The sequence below is a fragment of the Hippocampus bargibanti genome, linkage group LG15 (genome assembly GCF_051943395.1).
Source record: "Hippocampus bargibanti isolate YZ-2025 linkage group LG15, ASM5194339v1, whole genome shotgun sequence".
NCBI classification, from domain to species: domain Eukaryota; kingdom Metazoa; phylum Chordata; class Actinopteri; order Syngnathiformes; family Syngnathidae; genus Hippocampus; species Hippocampus bargibanti.
In genome coordinates, this window is record NC_142748.1 from 9087726 (window position 1) to 9102129 (window position 14404).

The 14404-nt window shown below is 43.4% G+C and overlaps 1 protein-coding gene across 19 annotated transcripts in view; it reads left to right on the forward strand.

Moving 5' to 3' along the window:
- The first annotated feature begins 6263 nt into the window (after positions 1-6263).
- tcf7l2 (transcription factor 7 like 2) overlaps positions 6264-14404 on the forward strand; it is a 73685-nt gene continuing 65544 nt past the window's right edge. For 3 of the 19 annotated variants that reach the window (XM_089014779.1, XM_089014795.1, XM_089014794.1), the window contains exons 1-3: positions 6276-6948; positions 7138-7204; positions 7339-7463. In XM_089014779.1, the coding sequence (XP_088870905.1) occupies positions 6760-6948; positions 7138-7204; positions 7339-7463 (381 nt within the window). In that variant the 5' untranslated portion in view covers positions 6276-6759. Of the gene's footprint in view, positions 6949-7137; positions 7205-7338; positions 7464-14404 lie in introns of all 19 variants that reach the window. The other 16 variants (XM_089014796.1, XM_089014784.1, XM_089014785.1 and 13 more) reach the window with 13 other exon arrangements.

Consider the following 14404-nt stretch of genomic DNA (forward strand, 5'->3'; position numbering starts at 1 on the left):
GCAGCATTTGCCTTTTGTCCATGTGAGCACTTTGTTACAGCTTCAGCTGTTGTTCAAGTGCCATTAAATCAATGTATGTATTGTATTTTGTATAGCGCCCTCATTTCAAGCTCATATAACTCCAGACACATATGATTTAGGAATTAACTCTTTTTTGTGTTGAAAGAAGAGAGTCTAAGGTTTCTAACGCTGTATTGAATGTTGATGTAGTCCTAAAACTCAATAATCTGTGGGTCCTGGAATTCGAGTCACAATGACAAAAACCCTGATACTGGAGTGGACACATTTTTGCATGTCTGGCAGTGAATAAGTTAATTATTATCTCGTTATTTAATGTCATTATTTAATTCATTAATAACTATTTTATTGCAAATTTTTTCTTGTTTATTTGGACTATTATGACAAAAAAATAATTATTGATGCATTTAATTATTTTCCATTGACAATGATGCCTTGCAATATGGGAAGACATCATTGTCAATGGAGGAGAGCTGGAGAATTCATATTAAAAATAAACAAAGAGATTTTTAATGATCAATTTCTCATATTTTTGTCCCGGATGATTGAATATATGTTTACGGATGTCTTTTACTTTGTTATTCATTCATTCTTTCCTTTTTTTAAATTAGATTTCAGGTCATTGTTTCCATTTGTTGTTGTTGTTTGCAGTTGGTTAATGGCAGAGCGCAACTCTCGTAACCACCTGTTGTTTTATTGTTGGGTGGGGGGTTGAGGGGGGGGCAGTTCCAATTGTTCGTACCCACGTGTGTACGTGCACGTTGAGGTCACATTGGAATATGTTGCACGAATCCACCAAGTCTCCAGGCACATTGTCCATGACTTCCATGTTTGCCGTTCGGCGTTATTTACCAAACGCTGTCCGACAAAGTATTTTTTTTCGCCGCCCCTCTGCTAAACATCAAAGTAGGAAAGTGCCCCCCCCCCCCTTATACCGCCCTTCCAGGTTTCCCGCCCCCCATCTATTAGACGCCCTTAAGAACAGAGGGGAAAACATCCATTTGCGCCACATCAATAGCTGCTTGCTAATCAATTGAAAACGACACTTGTATGGGGATGCTAATCAAATCTTTGTCTTCTTTGAGCTTTTAGGAGACGCACGTCACGTATTATAAAATAAAAGGAGGTTTTTTTTGTTTTTTTTTTTGGGGGGGGGGGCTTAATAAATCTAAAAGATGCCAAGGTGTTCGTAATGGTCCAAATGAAAGCCCTGAGGCGATGGCTGCAATTAGTTTCGCTTCTCCTTATTGGTATTGATCAAATATGATCTAATGACGAGTTTGGGAGGTGGCTAACAAGCACCATGAACAAAGACGCTAATGCAGGTGCGCTGGTATTAAATTAACTTTATCGGAATTGTTGTTGAGAAGAATTGCTTCGCTATTTTAACGTTGCACCCACTGGCTGTCGTTTAAAGTTTGAGAAGATCTTTCCTGGGCGTGTGTTGTGAAAAGTGAAGCAGGAGAAGATTCTGATCGGGCGGCTTGAGGCCTTACCGCAGTGACGCGAGACAATATGTCATCCCGTGGCCCGGAAGATTCATTATTCATCAGAGGCAAAACTCATTAGCGCCGCCGCTTTCATTGAAATTCATCTGGCCCAATCCTGCAGCGATGTGCGGCGCATTGATTGTTGCGCAAGACCTCAACCCCCCCCAACTCCCCTCGGATGCAAAACTTGAGATCTCATTGATTTCGCCGCCTTTGTTTTCACAAATTCGGACCGAGGAAGACCGCAAGGGCCGAAACTCTGCTTGAGTTTTGGCTACATAAACATTCAATGCAGCGTTAGAAACCGTAGACACTATTCTTTCATCAGGAAAAAAAAGTTAATTCCTAAATTATATGCGTATGGAGTTATGTGGGCGGCTGCCCAAAATACAATACAATACATCCATATTGGTTTATGTAGTGCTTTAATAATACAGTACCTGAAACTGAAATAAAGCGCTAACATGTAAAAAAAAGGAAATACTGCCCCCTTTGGAAGGGAAAAGCATTGCCAGAGGGCATGGCCAGTGCTGTATCAGCACCCAAAAAAGGCCTCGTGACCCAAACAAGCGTGCTGTGTATGGGGTTGGAAGGGGCAAGCGTAGGAGTGCTTTCTCAAATGAAACCAACTTTATAAAGATTGGGATGAATACATTGACAGTCGTTTAGCATGCGGCGCTCCCTCCTTCAGCCCCTGGTCTTTATTAGCACATAATGCTGGTACAAATCGGCACCCCGTAGCCCTCTCGCCGCCGCAACCTTCATGACGCTCTACGTCCTTTTTGACTTTGTATTGTGACGAGCACAATAGCACCCCCACCGGCCCCCCCAACCCAGTATGCCGTCCACACGTTGCTCTGGTTTGTGCCGGCGTTTGACTCAAGGTCAGCCGCCATTGTGCCCCCCCCCCCCTCTCCTTCTCTGTTAATAAGTATGCGACGTTTCAAAAGAGAAACCGATCGACGAGATTCTTCAGCTTTTGCTTTCGTCGTCGGCGGTGGTGGAAGAAAAGCAGCTGCAAATGTAAAATGAGCAAATGAGCGGCGGTGTCAAGTAGAAATCGGAGAAAGGAAGAAAAAGATGGTATGTCGGATTTAAGCGGCGACTTAATGGAAATCGGGATCACATTTTGGATGCTAAGCTCCACCCATGTGAATTTGCTTCGTAAAAATTCAAGTCAGTACTATTGTGACAGATTCATCAATGAAAATCATGATGTGATCACCAAATTTTGACCACAAGCGGGCGCTACTAAGACCCAAACATTGGCGTTTATTAACAGCGCCTGCCTAAAATTCTAGAGTGGGGATGGAGAGGGGTGGTCCAACCCCCTCAGAAGAGCCAATTTGTCTTTTTTTTGTCCCTCAAAAGCTTGGAATGTAATTGTTGAAGAACCCTTTTACCTCTTTTTGCTTGTGTCACAAAGCAGACCTCCTGCTTCCTGTTTGAGGAAGACCCTCCGACAAGATGCTCCCCTCGGCCTTTTAAAGGACATTTTGTCCCTATTAAAACATGGGGGATGGGTGGGGGGTCTTCGCTCGTTGAAAACGTCCGACTTGTCGGGTGGCAACGGGAAGCGCTTCTTTTTCCTTTTGAGACGCCGGGCATTTAGCTGGATCTCAAAATTTGTCAGATTTGGCCAATTTCCTGATTATTTGTTGTAGTTTGTATCATTAAAATAATTCGTAATAATTTTTAAAATGTGTCCACTCCGGTGCCAGGGTTTTCGTGATTGTCGCTTGAATTCCAGGACCCACAGCATATTGAGTTTTAAGACGCCATAAACATTCCATGCAGTGAAAGAAGACCCTCTTCTTTCATCAGAAAAAAAAGTTAATTCCTAAATGATATGGGTTTGTAGTGATATGAACTTGAAATGAGGGTGGCTGTCCAATATACAATGCAATCCATACATAATGGTTTATATAGCGCTTTAACAACAGCTGAAGCGGGACCAAAGCGCGAACATGGAAAAAAGGGAAAAGCTGCCCCCTTGTGGAAAAGAAAAAAAAATGTCAGAGGCCATGGCAAGCGCTATATCGGCACTCAAACATGAAAAAAAACAAAACCTGAACAAATTCGGGAATGTCATTTTTTCAATTCCCGAATAAAGTTGTGAATGTCAGTGAATGAGTTCAAAGTAAGTGAACGAATTAACAATAAAATAATGTATTATTATTTTCATTGACAAAAAGAATATCTGAATTATGCATGAAAAAATGACTAAAAAAATAAAAACAAATGCATAAAATGCCGACGTCTGCTTCCTGACTTTGCACCGTGACGGACAGCCGAGGCGTGCGAGCGTGTGTTAATAAGCGTGCACGTTTGTTTTTGTCCATCATATGAGGTCACTCGCCTCTCAGGTGGACTCCATGTTGGGTGTGTGCAGGACTCGCCGCCGACCGTGATGAATGACTCTCGCGACTGTGGTTGAAAGACGTCATCCATTTTCCAGCGCCGTCCTTGCTTTGGGGGTGAGTAGTAGCCGGCTTGTCGACTTGCAGCGGAGTGAAAATCATAATCAATCACTCAGGTGTCAACAACAATTCAAATTTTGGGGTGGGGCGCCCCTGTTTTGGATGTATCTTCTATTATCTTCTGTATCTTCTAGTATCTAACTCATTCACAGCCATTCATAAATTGTAATATGTATGTATTGCATTGTATTTTATGACAGCCGCCCCCATTTTGAGCTCATATAACTCCAGACCCATATCAATAAGATTTTTTTTCTGATTAAAGAAGAGAGTCTAAGGTTTATTACGTTGCATTGAATGTTTATATAGTCCTAAAACTCAATATTCTGTGTGTCCAAGGAAATGTAATCAAGAGCCTATCCCTCACCATCCCGATGAGTCTAAAAATGGGACCGAATCAATGAGGATAAATTTCATTGAATTAATTATAAAACATGGCATGAAATAGCTTCTTTGGTCCTTTTATATTTGTTTTAGTGACGTGCTCAGATGTAACACAAAAGCTCGATATTTTCCTTTATCTTCCAATGATGAGAGCGCTGAGGGGCAAGGGAGCAGGCTTGCTGTTCACGCTGCATAATAAAGATTGAAAAATATATAAATAAAAATATATCTTTTTTTCTTTTTTGTGGGGCACGGGGGGGCAATGTACAATGACTTGGTCATTCAAGGGAGGGGCCGATTCTCCCTTATAATGAACGCATTCTGCTAACGTGTCCTTTTGTACAAAGAATTGTCAGCATTGTTGCTAAATAAAACGGAACAGGTCTTACATTCATGCATGAATGACAACATTCGCTACCCCTCGCCCCCCTGAAAAAAGGGTGTACCTGTAGTTATGACTTTAAATGCAAATATTGGCAACAAAAGGGGGTGACGCCTCAATGCATAATTAGTCCCTTGCACACTTTTAAAGTAACACATGCGTTTATATATTCAGAATGGTAAAATCGAGCTCACATTGACAGTCGCTTTGGATTGTCGCCATCGGAAGCGACAATTGCTCGGTGCTCGTCTGCTTTGGTCTGGAAAGTGGGGGCTCATACCCATAAACTAAAAAAAACCTGTGTGTGTGTGTGTGTGTGTGTGTGTGTGTGTGTGTGTGTGTGTGTGTGTAAGATGGCTCCCCATGTAATTGGCTGGAATGTTGGAATCTCCAATGCCGTGTTCATCATTGTGTCATTTGTGCGTCGTCCATGTGAAATTCATTGTGAATTTGCTCACAGTTCCATTAAAGCACAGCTCCAAATAGAGACGGCATGTTCTGAAACAAGGAGATAGTGGAAGCGGCGCCCATCACCGATTGATATCACGTACACACACACACACACACACGCACACACACGCACACATACACACTGGAAAAGGATTCTCCCCCTTTTGGTTACATTACAGGTAAGCTGCCAGTACAGGATTTTGTGTCATTTGTTAACATTTAAAATATGAATGTCTTTAATAATGGTGGTAAAAAAAATCCAGTGATTTATTAAAAAAAGAAACTGCTCATACAAGTCAACATGGAGTTTTTTTTTATCAAACTTGGTTTAAAAAGAATTTAGTTGACACATTGTGATCTATTTTTTACATGTGGAGGAATTGTCTTTTTGATAACCTTTTGTCTCAAAGAAAATGTTGTAAGATCGTCTGAAATGGAAAAAATACTGCAAATACAGAAAAAAACATCAAACACAAATTTAGTCTTCCCACTTTGCTTAAAAATGTAGATATTTATGTCAATATTAGAACTCATGTTTACATGGGGAAACCGTTATATTTTATTATCCTTCCACAACCACACCCAACTGCTGAGGATGATAATACAAAATGGAATTTAAAAGAGAGATTTTGAGCACCCGCGAGGAATTTGGGTTAGTCCCACAGGACATCTCACCTGTCAGGCAGGCCGAGTGCAAATAAAAAGTGAGGAAATATTATCTAATATGATGAAACAAAAATAGATCATTGCAGACCAAACAAGGGTGTGTGCTTTTTTCCTCTCAAAAAGGCCTTTGAGGAGGGGAAGATTGTGAAATATTTGAAAATCTAAATAGATGTGAGGGAATGGTGAAGCTAGTTCTCGTTTGCCCGCCCGTGTGTGTATTTATTTTATTTTTTTTTCATGTATGCAACAACTCGTTGGTGTCTTTTTCCTACAGTGTTGCCTTCCAGGTCCTACCTCGCAGGCTCAAACCGAGCCGGCTTCCTTCCTCCCTCTCTCCTCCTCCTCTCTCTTTTTTCCGATTTATGAAAACGTCACTTCAAGTCCCTCCCTGTTTGAATCTCATTAGTTTCTTGTGTGTTTCTCCCTGTCAATAATCCCGATTCCAGACTCTCTCTATTTCCATCCCTCTCTATCTGTCAATCAGCGCCGCCTTTGAACTGAAAACCACTCCGACCAACTTCAACTCTCTCAATCCGAGCACTGCGGCTCCTTCTCCGGCTTCCTTGTTTCCGGCAAGGGACCCCTTTCTTTTTCTTTCGGGGACTTTTTTTCAGTGGGGACCGCGAACGCCACACGCTGTGTGTGCGTGTGCGCGCACGCCTGTTTTTTTTTTTTTTGTCCTGGAGGGGGGCAACGCTACTAACGACACCCCCGAAGTCGTGCAAAGTGGCACTTTTTCCCGGTGGCGAGGAGTCTTTTCAAAATTATATCCAAAAAGTTTGTCCTTTTGGAGGACTTCCACCTCCACCCCCCACCACCACTAACGAGCGCAGCTGCAGCAAGCCAGCCGCCTTCAGTGAAGCTCGTGGGGGGAAAAAGCAGAGCGAAAATGCCGCAGCTGAACGGCGGTGGAGGGGACGATCTGGGTGCCAACGATGAGATGATCTCCTTCAAAGACGAAGGGGAACAGGAGGAGAAAACCTCGGAGAACTCGTCGGCCGAAAGGGATTTAGCGGACGTCAAGTCGTCGCTCGTCAACGAGTCGGAAACAAATCAGAACAGCTCGTCGGACTCGGAGGTAAGTTGGTGCTCTGCAGCCCTCCACTACGCCACCCCCGGAAAAGTCCGATCGAGTGGCCGGCGGCGACGGTTCGTGCAGCGGCCAACTAGTAGCCAAAGTTCAGCCTGGGTGTTTTGCACAAGCAATGCCCGTTTTCACTGTTTTTCTTGCGTTCTTTTTTGTCTCCCCACTCCAATGTCTGCGAAGGCGGAGAGACGGCCTCCGCCTCGGTCTGAAACTTTCAGAGACAAAACGCGAGAAAGTTTAGAGGAGGGTGAGTCTGGCTTCCATGCACATATCCACCCCGTTTGTGTCTTTTGCATTTATTGTTAAAAACAAAACAAAACTTTTGCCCCGTTTTCTCCTTTCCTTTTGCACACAAACACAACTCCGGTACCGCCATGTTAGCAGCGAAGAGGCAAGATGGAGGGCTGTTCAAGAGCCCACCGTACCCGGGCTACCCGTTTATTATGATCCCCGATCTCACCAGCCCCTACCTCCCCAACGGATCACTTTCACCAACAGCGCGCACAGTAAGTTCACCCTTTTGATTGTCGACCCGACACGAAACGCGCAATCCCTGTCACCGGCGTCTCGCGAACTGGGGGTGGGATTGCAAAAGTGGACGGTGGGGCAAAAGTCGACTTTTTGCCACTGTCCGTGAAGTGTACAATTGGAGCGCCCCTCGAATCCCGACTGTCCTCGCTGCTAGCATGCTAAGTGGCTAATGAAAAGGGCTTTATGTGGCAGGCCAAGTATGTTTGTTGTTGTGCGTGCGCGTGCGTGCGTGCATAGTTCCATTTTCCTTAACAATAACAATTTATTATTATTGTTATGATAAAAATGTTGCTTTATAGGGATTTCTTAAATTCATGAATAATGCATTTACCTACTGTTTGCTCAACCCTCATCAAAAATGCCCTCTTTTCCCTTTTCAACAATGTGAATGCTGCCCCCAATGAAATATGCAAATGTGCTGCAAGTGTGGTGCTATTTGCATGTGTCAAATAAAAAAGCAGGAACGCCGTGAACACATTCGGATTGTTTTCATTTGCACTATTATTGCAATGTTATTTTCAGGGGTGGAGTGTACAGTATATCGTCATGAAATTCAAATTTCAAGTTCATCAATAAATGCATATTATTTATTAAGCTCGGCTTTTTAATTATACACCTCGCAGATTCCCACCGGGGCAATGGCGAGCCTGAAGCGCCGTTAACCCGCCCCCCCACTAACTTCCTCCCATTTTACATACTCCCCTTATATTATTTTAAATGTTTGCAATTACGAGTCAAGCACTTTAGGGCCTGTCATCTCATTTTACAAGGTTAAGGCGAAAGCGAGGCATGTAGGGAATTGGAAATCTCCAAGCTGCAATACACCCCTCACCCCTCTTTTTTCAATACAAGCTCAGCGCCTTGCCTCCTATTTGTTTCTTCCATTCGCTATTGTGCACACCTTGAAAATGAATGCGTTGCATGAGGGTGAAAATTAACCCTGTAAAATTTTGAGCCATAGATTTATGGATTTTGTCATTGGGACTAGAATGTTCGGCCTTTTTTATGAAGATCTGTCGCCACCCATCATTTATTCTCTTTAAAACTGACACACACACACACACACACACTAGTGTAAAGCACTTCCTCATACAAGGGGTCGCGTGACGACGATGACGCCTAGCACTTTGGTTTTTCGATTCAACTTCGGCGTCATCCTTTTATGAACGTGATCCACAAAAAAGAGCATTCTCTTTATTTTCCTGATTCTGATTTTACCCGCATCATTCAACCTCTGAAATTTCCTCAAAATAAAAAGTAGTTTTGATTCCCGGATAACATACATTCCTTGAACTCCCAAAGGAAGGCTTTAATTACCATTAAAAAACATGTAATTGCCAGTTCTTCCTTATTTTTTTTTCTTTGTCTATTTTGCATAGACAGAACCATTTTGAGTCATTTGTAGTGGGGTAGCTTTGCTATTTTGTAAGGCAATAATATGTTTTAATGTATTTCATCACTAAAAAAACCCTCAAAATGTCCACTGTAGGACTTCCTTGAGGATGCGGATGGTCTGTAAATAACCCCTCGGACCCCCCCCCCCCCAACATCTCCTCCTGCTGTGTGTAAGCCATTAGCGTCTTTGAAGTGGTCGGTGGCTCTAATATCAATGTATTCGACTTAAAGCCTGCATTAATAATTCACCTGGACATTGATTAGCTGTCTGTTACGCGGCAACTCGCGACGATGATGGAGAAGGAGGGAAAAATGGGGCTTTGATTGAGATTTGAAGGCCATTTTGAAAAATGTATTTATTTATTTTAACAGAACAGCGGGGGTGCCGTAACATCGTTTATGTGACCTCTGGCGGGAATTAATTTTGCCAAGCGAGTTCCAAAGAGGCCGCCAATTGAGTGTCATTTTGACACGTGTCCCGGCTTTAAAAAGCACCCCCCCCCATGCCCCCTCCTCGCTGTTGACTCGGCAGACATCCCCTCAACTCGGACTTTTCCTTAAAGCCGACACAAAGACATGCTGGGCTACAATAGGCCTCTTTTTCTTTCTTTCTCCGCAGCAGGTAAATAGCTTCCGAGTTAGCTTTATCATTTAAACTTTTGTCCAAGGAATTATATTCATACAAATGTAGTAAGCACACACACACACACACACACACACACACACACACACACACACACACACACACACACACACACACACACACACACACACACACACACACACACACACACACACACACACACACACACTGAAACAATCATCCTTTTTTTTTCATTTCTATTTTTTTAAACACCCCCTCGCCTTTATTTTTCTTCATTTCAATAATGCATGTGGCTTTTATTGTCGCGAGAAACGTGCAATGACGGCATTCTTTTGTATCTGTTGTAATTGGCGCACTGAGCGACGGTATCTCGGCTCAACATGGCGGCATTGTCAGCACAACAATGCGTCGTCGTATGGATTACGTGTGTTCGCCCTCCTGTAAATGGATTTTTTTTCTCCTTTTTGGGCCAAAGATGAGGATTTAAAGGATTTTGTGTGTGTGTCTGTGTTGATGGAGGGGGCTACACCTTATCAAATTGGCTTTACATGCTAATGGGGTCTAATTGGTGTCTGCAGGGGAGCAGGGAGTTGGACCGAGGGGGGAAAGCTAGGCGTCAAAACCGCGCAATGTTGCCGGGGCCTTTTGTCTTGCAAATCATTTTTGTTGGAGGAAAAAAAGGGATGGCCGTGGAAGCTTCCAGATTTTTTTTTTCCCTTCACGACTCGTAAAATCTGCTATGGATTTGCCGAGTTAACTTGAAGCGACTGCAAATGGTGGTATGAGGGGGGGTAGGATGTTTGGCACACTAAAACATGGGGCCTGCGATACATTATCGGCCTCGCATTCTCTCGGCTTAATTAGTGCGAAATGTGATTGTTCACGCTTTGCGAGCAGAGAGAGAGTGTGAGCTTTTTCCTTTTTGTAAAAAAATCTTTCCGTTTTATTTATGTTTTGTTTTTTTAAGAGAACAATAAATCACTCGCATATTTGCGCCGTGATTCACGTGGAGGCTCGACCTCTCCCCGGCTCGACATGTGGTAAATTGTGAAGTCAATGAATCGCAGATGTAGAAGTGCGGGAGGGAGGAGGGTGACTAGGGGTGGGGGGGGGGGGGGGCTTTGGAGAGGCAGTACAGTAAGGTTTTGTCAGTGCCAATGGGAAAGATTTTAGCTTTAAATATTTACTGAGAGGATGTGTTTTTTTTAAATACCACCCTCCACATCATCTCTGGTAGCGTTGCTTAATTGTCTAAATCGAAGGATGTTGTCAGACTGAGCTGTCAGCAATCCGAAATGTTTAAAAATAAAAATGCGGATGTGTTTCCTATCAGATTTTTAACTGGTGCGAAGGGAGCAAAATGGCGGCGGCGGTGGTCATGGCGGTAGGGGGGCTTCCGCTGCAGTCACGTCGAGCTTGGATTTGTATTTTTTTTTTCTTCTTGAAATGAACTTTATTGACACTATTGTTTTAACATCTTGGCATATTTTTAGTTTAACGTCGACAGGCTTGCACAAAGGCATTCGTTTGGCAGCTGCGCCGAGTAACCCCAACCCCCTTTTTAGTGTACCCTCACCCCCCCTTTTTTTTCAGTTTTCAGCCGCACTCTAACCTTCCCTCCTACCGTTGCACTCCCCTCTCTCTTATTCACTCCCCCCTTTCCTCCCTCCCTCCCGCACTCACTTGCTTTTTCTCCCGTGCGGTTCTATAGCCGCCGCCACAGTAGTGGCAGCAGCACACAAAGATAGCGCCGTACATCTGCACCGCTAACTTTTGTCGTCTTGATAAATGCAGGCCGCTTAAATCCACGTGTGTTTGCGTTACCCCCGTTTTATTTCTTCCATCTCTTGAATCTGCGGTGATGTATTTAGTTGATGTATTTAAAAAAAAGGCTGGAGTGTAAACAGGCCTGTTATTGTCACCGGAATGCCACCGATAGGTGACCTGAAGAAGGAGACAAATGAAAACGATTTTCCAGCGATTCGGAGGCTACCTCGTGGTGTCAAATTCAAGTTCAGCTACATGAACCCAAGGTGTCACAAGTGCCACAAGTGACTTTTCCTCTCGTTCTCCAAAGCCCGATAGGTGACTAACAAAGAGGGATGTTCCGACGCCATATTTTGTGTGTGTCTGGGCCGCTCGAATGACGTACTCGCCAGTATGTCGTCATGATTCAATACCTCTGCAATGCAATGAGGAAGAAATTAACAACCGCATCCAAAATGATGTCTTTTTTGTATATGGTAATAAATCAAATCGTGAACGAAAATATTTTCATCTTGATGCAACACTGACAAGTGACAGTGATCGATCTCCGATTTCCGATCATGTTGGCCAGAATCTACTCATAAAAAGACGATTTTTGGACAGTTGCGACTGGTTAAAATTCAAGTTCATTCACACGGGGAAAGTAGTTAAAGTGGGAGGGTAAGTACAAGAAAGCGGGAAAGGAGTGCAAGTGGGGAGGAGGGAGTAAGTGTATGGTTGGGGGTGGGGGTTCAGCGGCAGTGGAGTTGGGTTGCGGGGTCACTCTCACAAAAGCCGACTGAATGGAGTGCATAATTGCTCCTAATGGCGGGGCAATGAGAGTGGCGACAGTTCCTGGTTAGATGTCTAAACAATGACCCCCCCCATCACTCCCCAAAACCGAAAACGAGGGCTCCACAAAAAAGAAAGCGGGAACAGAGCAAGGTTAGCCAACTCGCTTTTCCCCGCAGGTGTTGGAAGTCTCGCTGTGGTGGTCTGCCGCCGGCGGATTGCGCGGCAAATTTGGGAAAAGGTCAAAGTGCACCGGTGCTTGACATGCATGTCGATGACAAAGGGCGCGGAGGGCTTTTTTTTCTGAAAGATGAGGGCATGCTACGACAACGTAGTTGTCAAAATAAAAGTAATTTCTTACAAATTATCCATCTGTCCATTCTCATTGATTCACTTTTTTATGCTAATAATTTATATCGGGCACGTACACTCTGAAGGGACTTCCTGTTGGAAATTGGCTTTGCTGTATACTAAACGGCGATAAAACTCCAGACTGTGTCTTTTTAATCTACTCATTAAACTTTTAATTGAAACCGGGATAAGCTCTGCGGAGTTATGTGCAATTGTGTAAAGAAAAAAAAACACACCGCCAGCGCACTAATGAGGCGATCCGGGTAGGCGCATGCGAAAGGTAAAGGGAGATTTGCCATAAATTCATCTGCTAATCGACGGATTATGGCAGGATTTGCACGTTAAAAGCCAGCAGGAAAAAAAAATTGCCGCATGATTTAAAAATGCGAACGGCTAATAAAATAACCCCCCCTACTTTTTTGTTGTTGTTGTTTTTTTTAATCCCTCCACCCTCGGACGTTGATGAACAAATTCCAGTGGAAAAGCAGATTAAGACTAAATTCCAACATTGGCTCCGAAAGCAGATGTTGAAAACCTATTTGCACAATAATAATGCGTCTCTTGTAAAGAGACAGCTGTCAACTTGTGTACCGCTCGAGATAACATTTCATGTGAACAGCTTGTTGTAGCCGCACATGGTCCTGCAGCCTCCCCCCCCGCCTAGCATGTGGGCCCTGCCAAGCATTATAATAACGGTAATGGGCTATGCCGTCCCGAATAAGGACCCAAAAGCACAACGGTGACAAATTGTGATGCAGATTTGCTGTTTATTATTAACATTTTTTTTTAAATTATTTATTAAGAACGCAACAGCGACAAATTGTGATGCAGATTTTCTGTTTATTATTATTATTTATTAAAATAATTGTTTTTATTATGTATGTTTTTATTCATTTTTTTTAGGTTTCATTTGCTATTTTAACGCCACAATCACTGATGCCTTATTTAAACTTCCAATCAGTTCTCCTCGCAGTTCGCTCAAAATGCAAGTTATCATTTTTAAAAAACGGCATTCATTAAATTCACCCAATTGCATTTTTCTTTTAATTTCTTAAATATGATAAACAATAATAACAAACAACTTTTTTTATTTCAACTCATTCATTGCCAGATGTGCACAAATGTGTCCGCTCCAGTGACAGGGTTTTTGTCATTGTCACTTGAATTCCAGGACCCACAAAATATTGAGTTTTAGGACGACGTAAAAATTCAATGCAGCGTCAGAAACCTTAGACTCTCTTCTTTAATCAGATAAAAAGTTAATTCCCAAGTTATATGGGTCTGTAGTTATCTGAGCTTGAAATGAGGGCAGCTGTCCAAAATACAATGCAATACATACATATCGGTTTATATAGCGCTTTCACAATAACTGAAGCTAGAACAAAGCGCTAACTTGGAAATAAGGAAAACTCTGCCCCCTTGAGGAAGTGATAAACATTGCCAGAGGCCATGGCCGGCGCTTTATTGGCAATCAAGCATGAAAAACTAAATCCAGTCATGATTTCGGTTAATCAATCGACACCATCCAACCGCTCCAACTTGCCAGTGTGGTCAATTCAGTGGTGGAGCGTCAGCCATCGTGTGGGAGGTCACTTCCGAAATTGAGCAAATCGACTCGCTGCATTGAGTGAATTGTCCATTGTCCTCCTTGCATGGAAGGGTCAGAGTCAATGAAGTCACTTGCGTCGACATGCGCGACCCTAGCCAACCATCCGGTGGGGATTGGTGAATTGACAAAATCGACAGAGAGCGAAAGTGAGGGAACGGGGATGGGTGGGGGGTGGGCGATGATCAGGCCACCAACGAAGCTTGGCACTTTTTGAGGCGGAAGACGATGCAATTTGGTCACCTCGGAATGACTTGTTTGATTGGAATCATGACCCCACGGTACGTGGTGACTGACAGCTTTCACCGCATCGCCCTGCTGAACAATGGCGTTGGTTTTGCTGCAAGGAGGCAAGGCGTAGGCGAGCGCAGCTAAACCCCAGTGGTGACGATTATATTGGATTTTTTTGGCGTGTGCGTCCA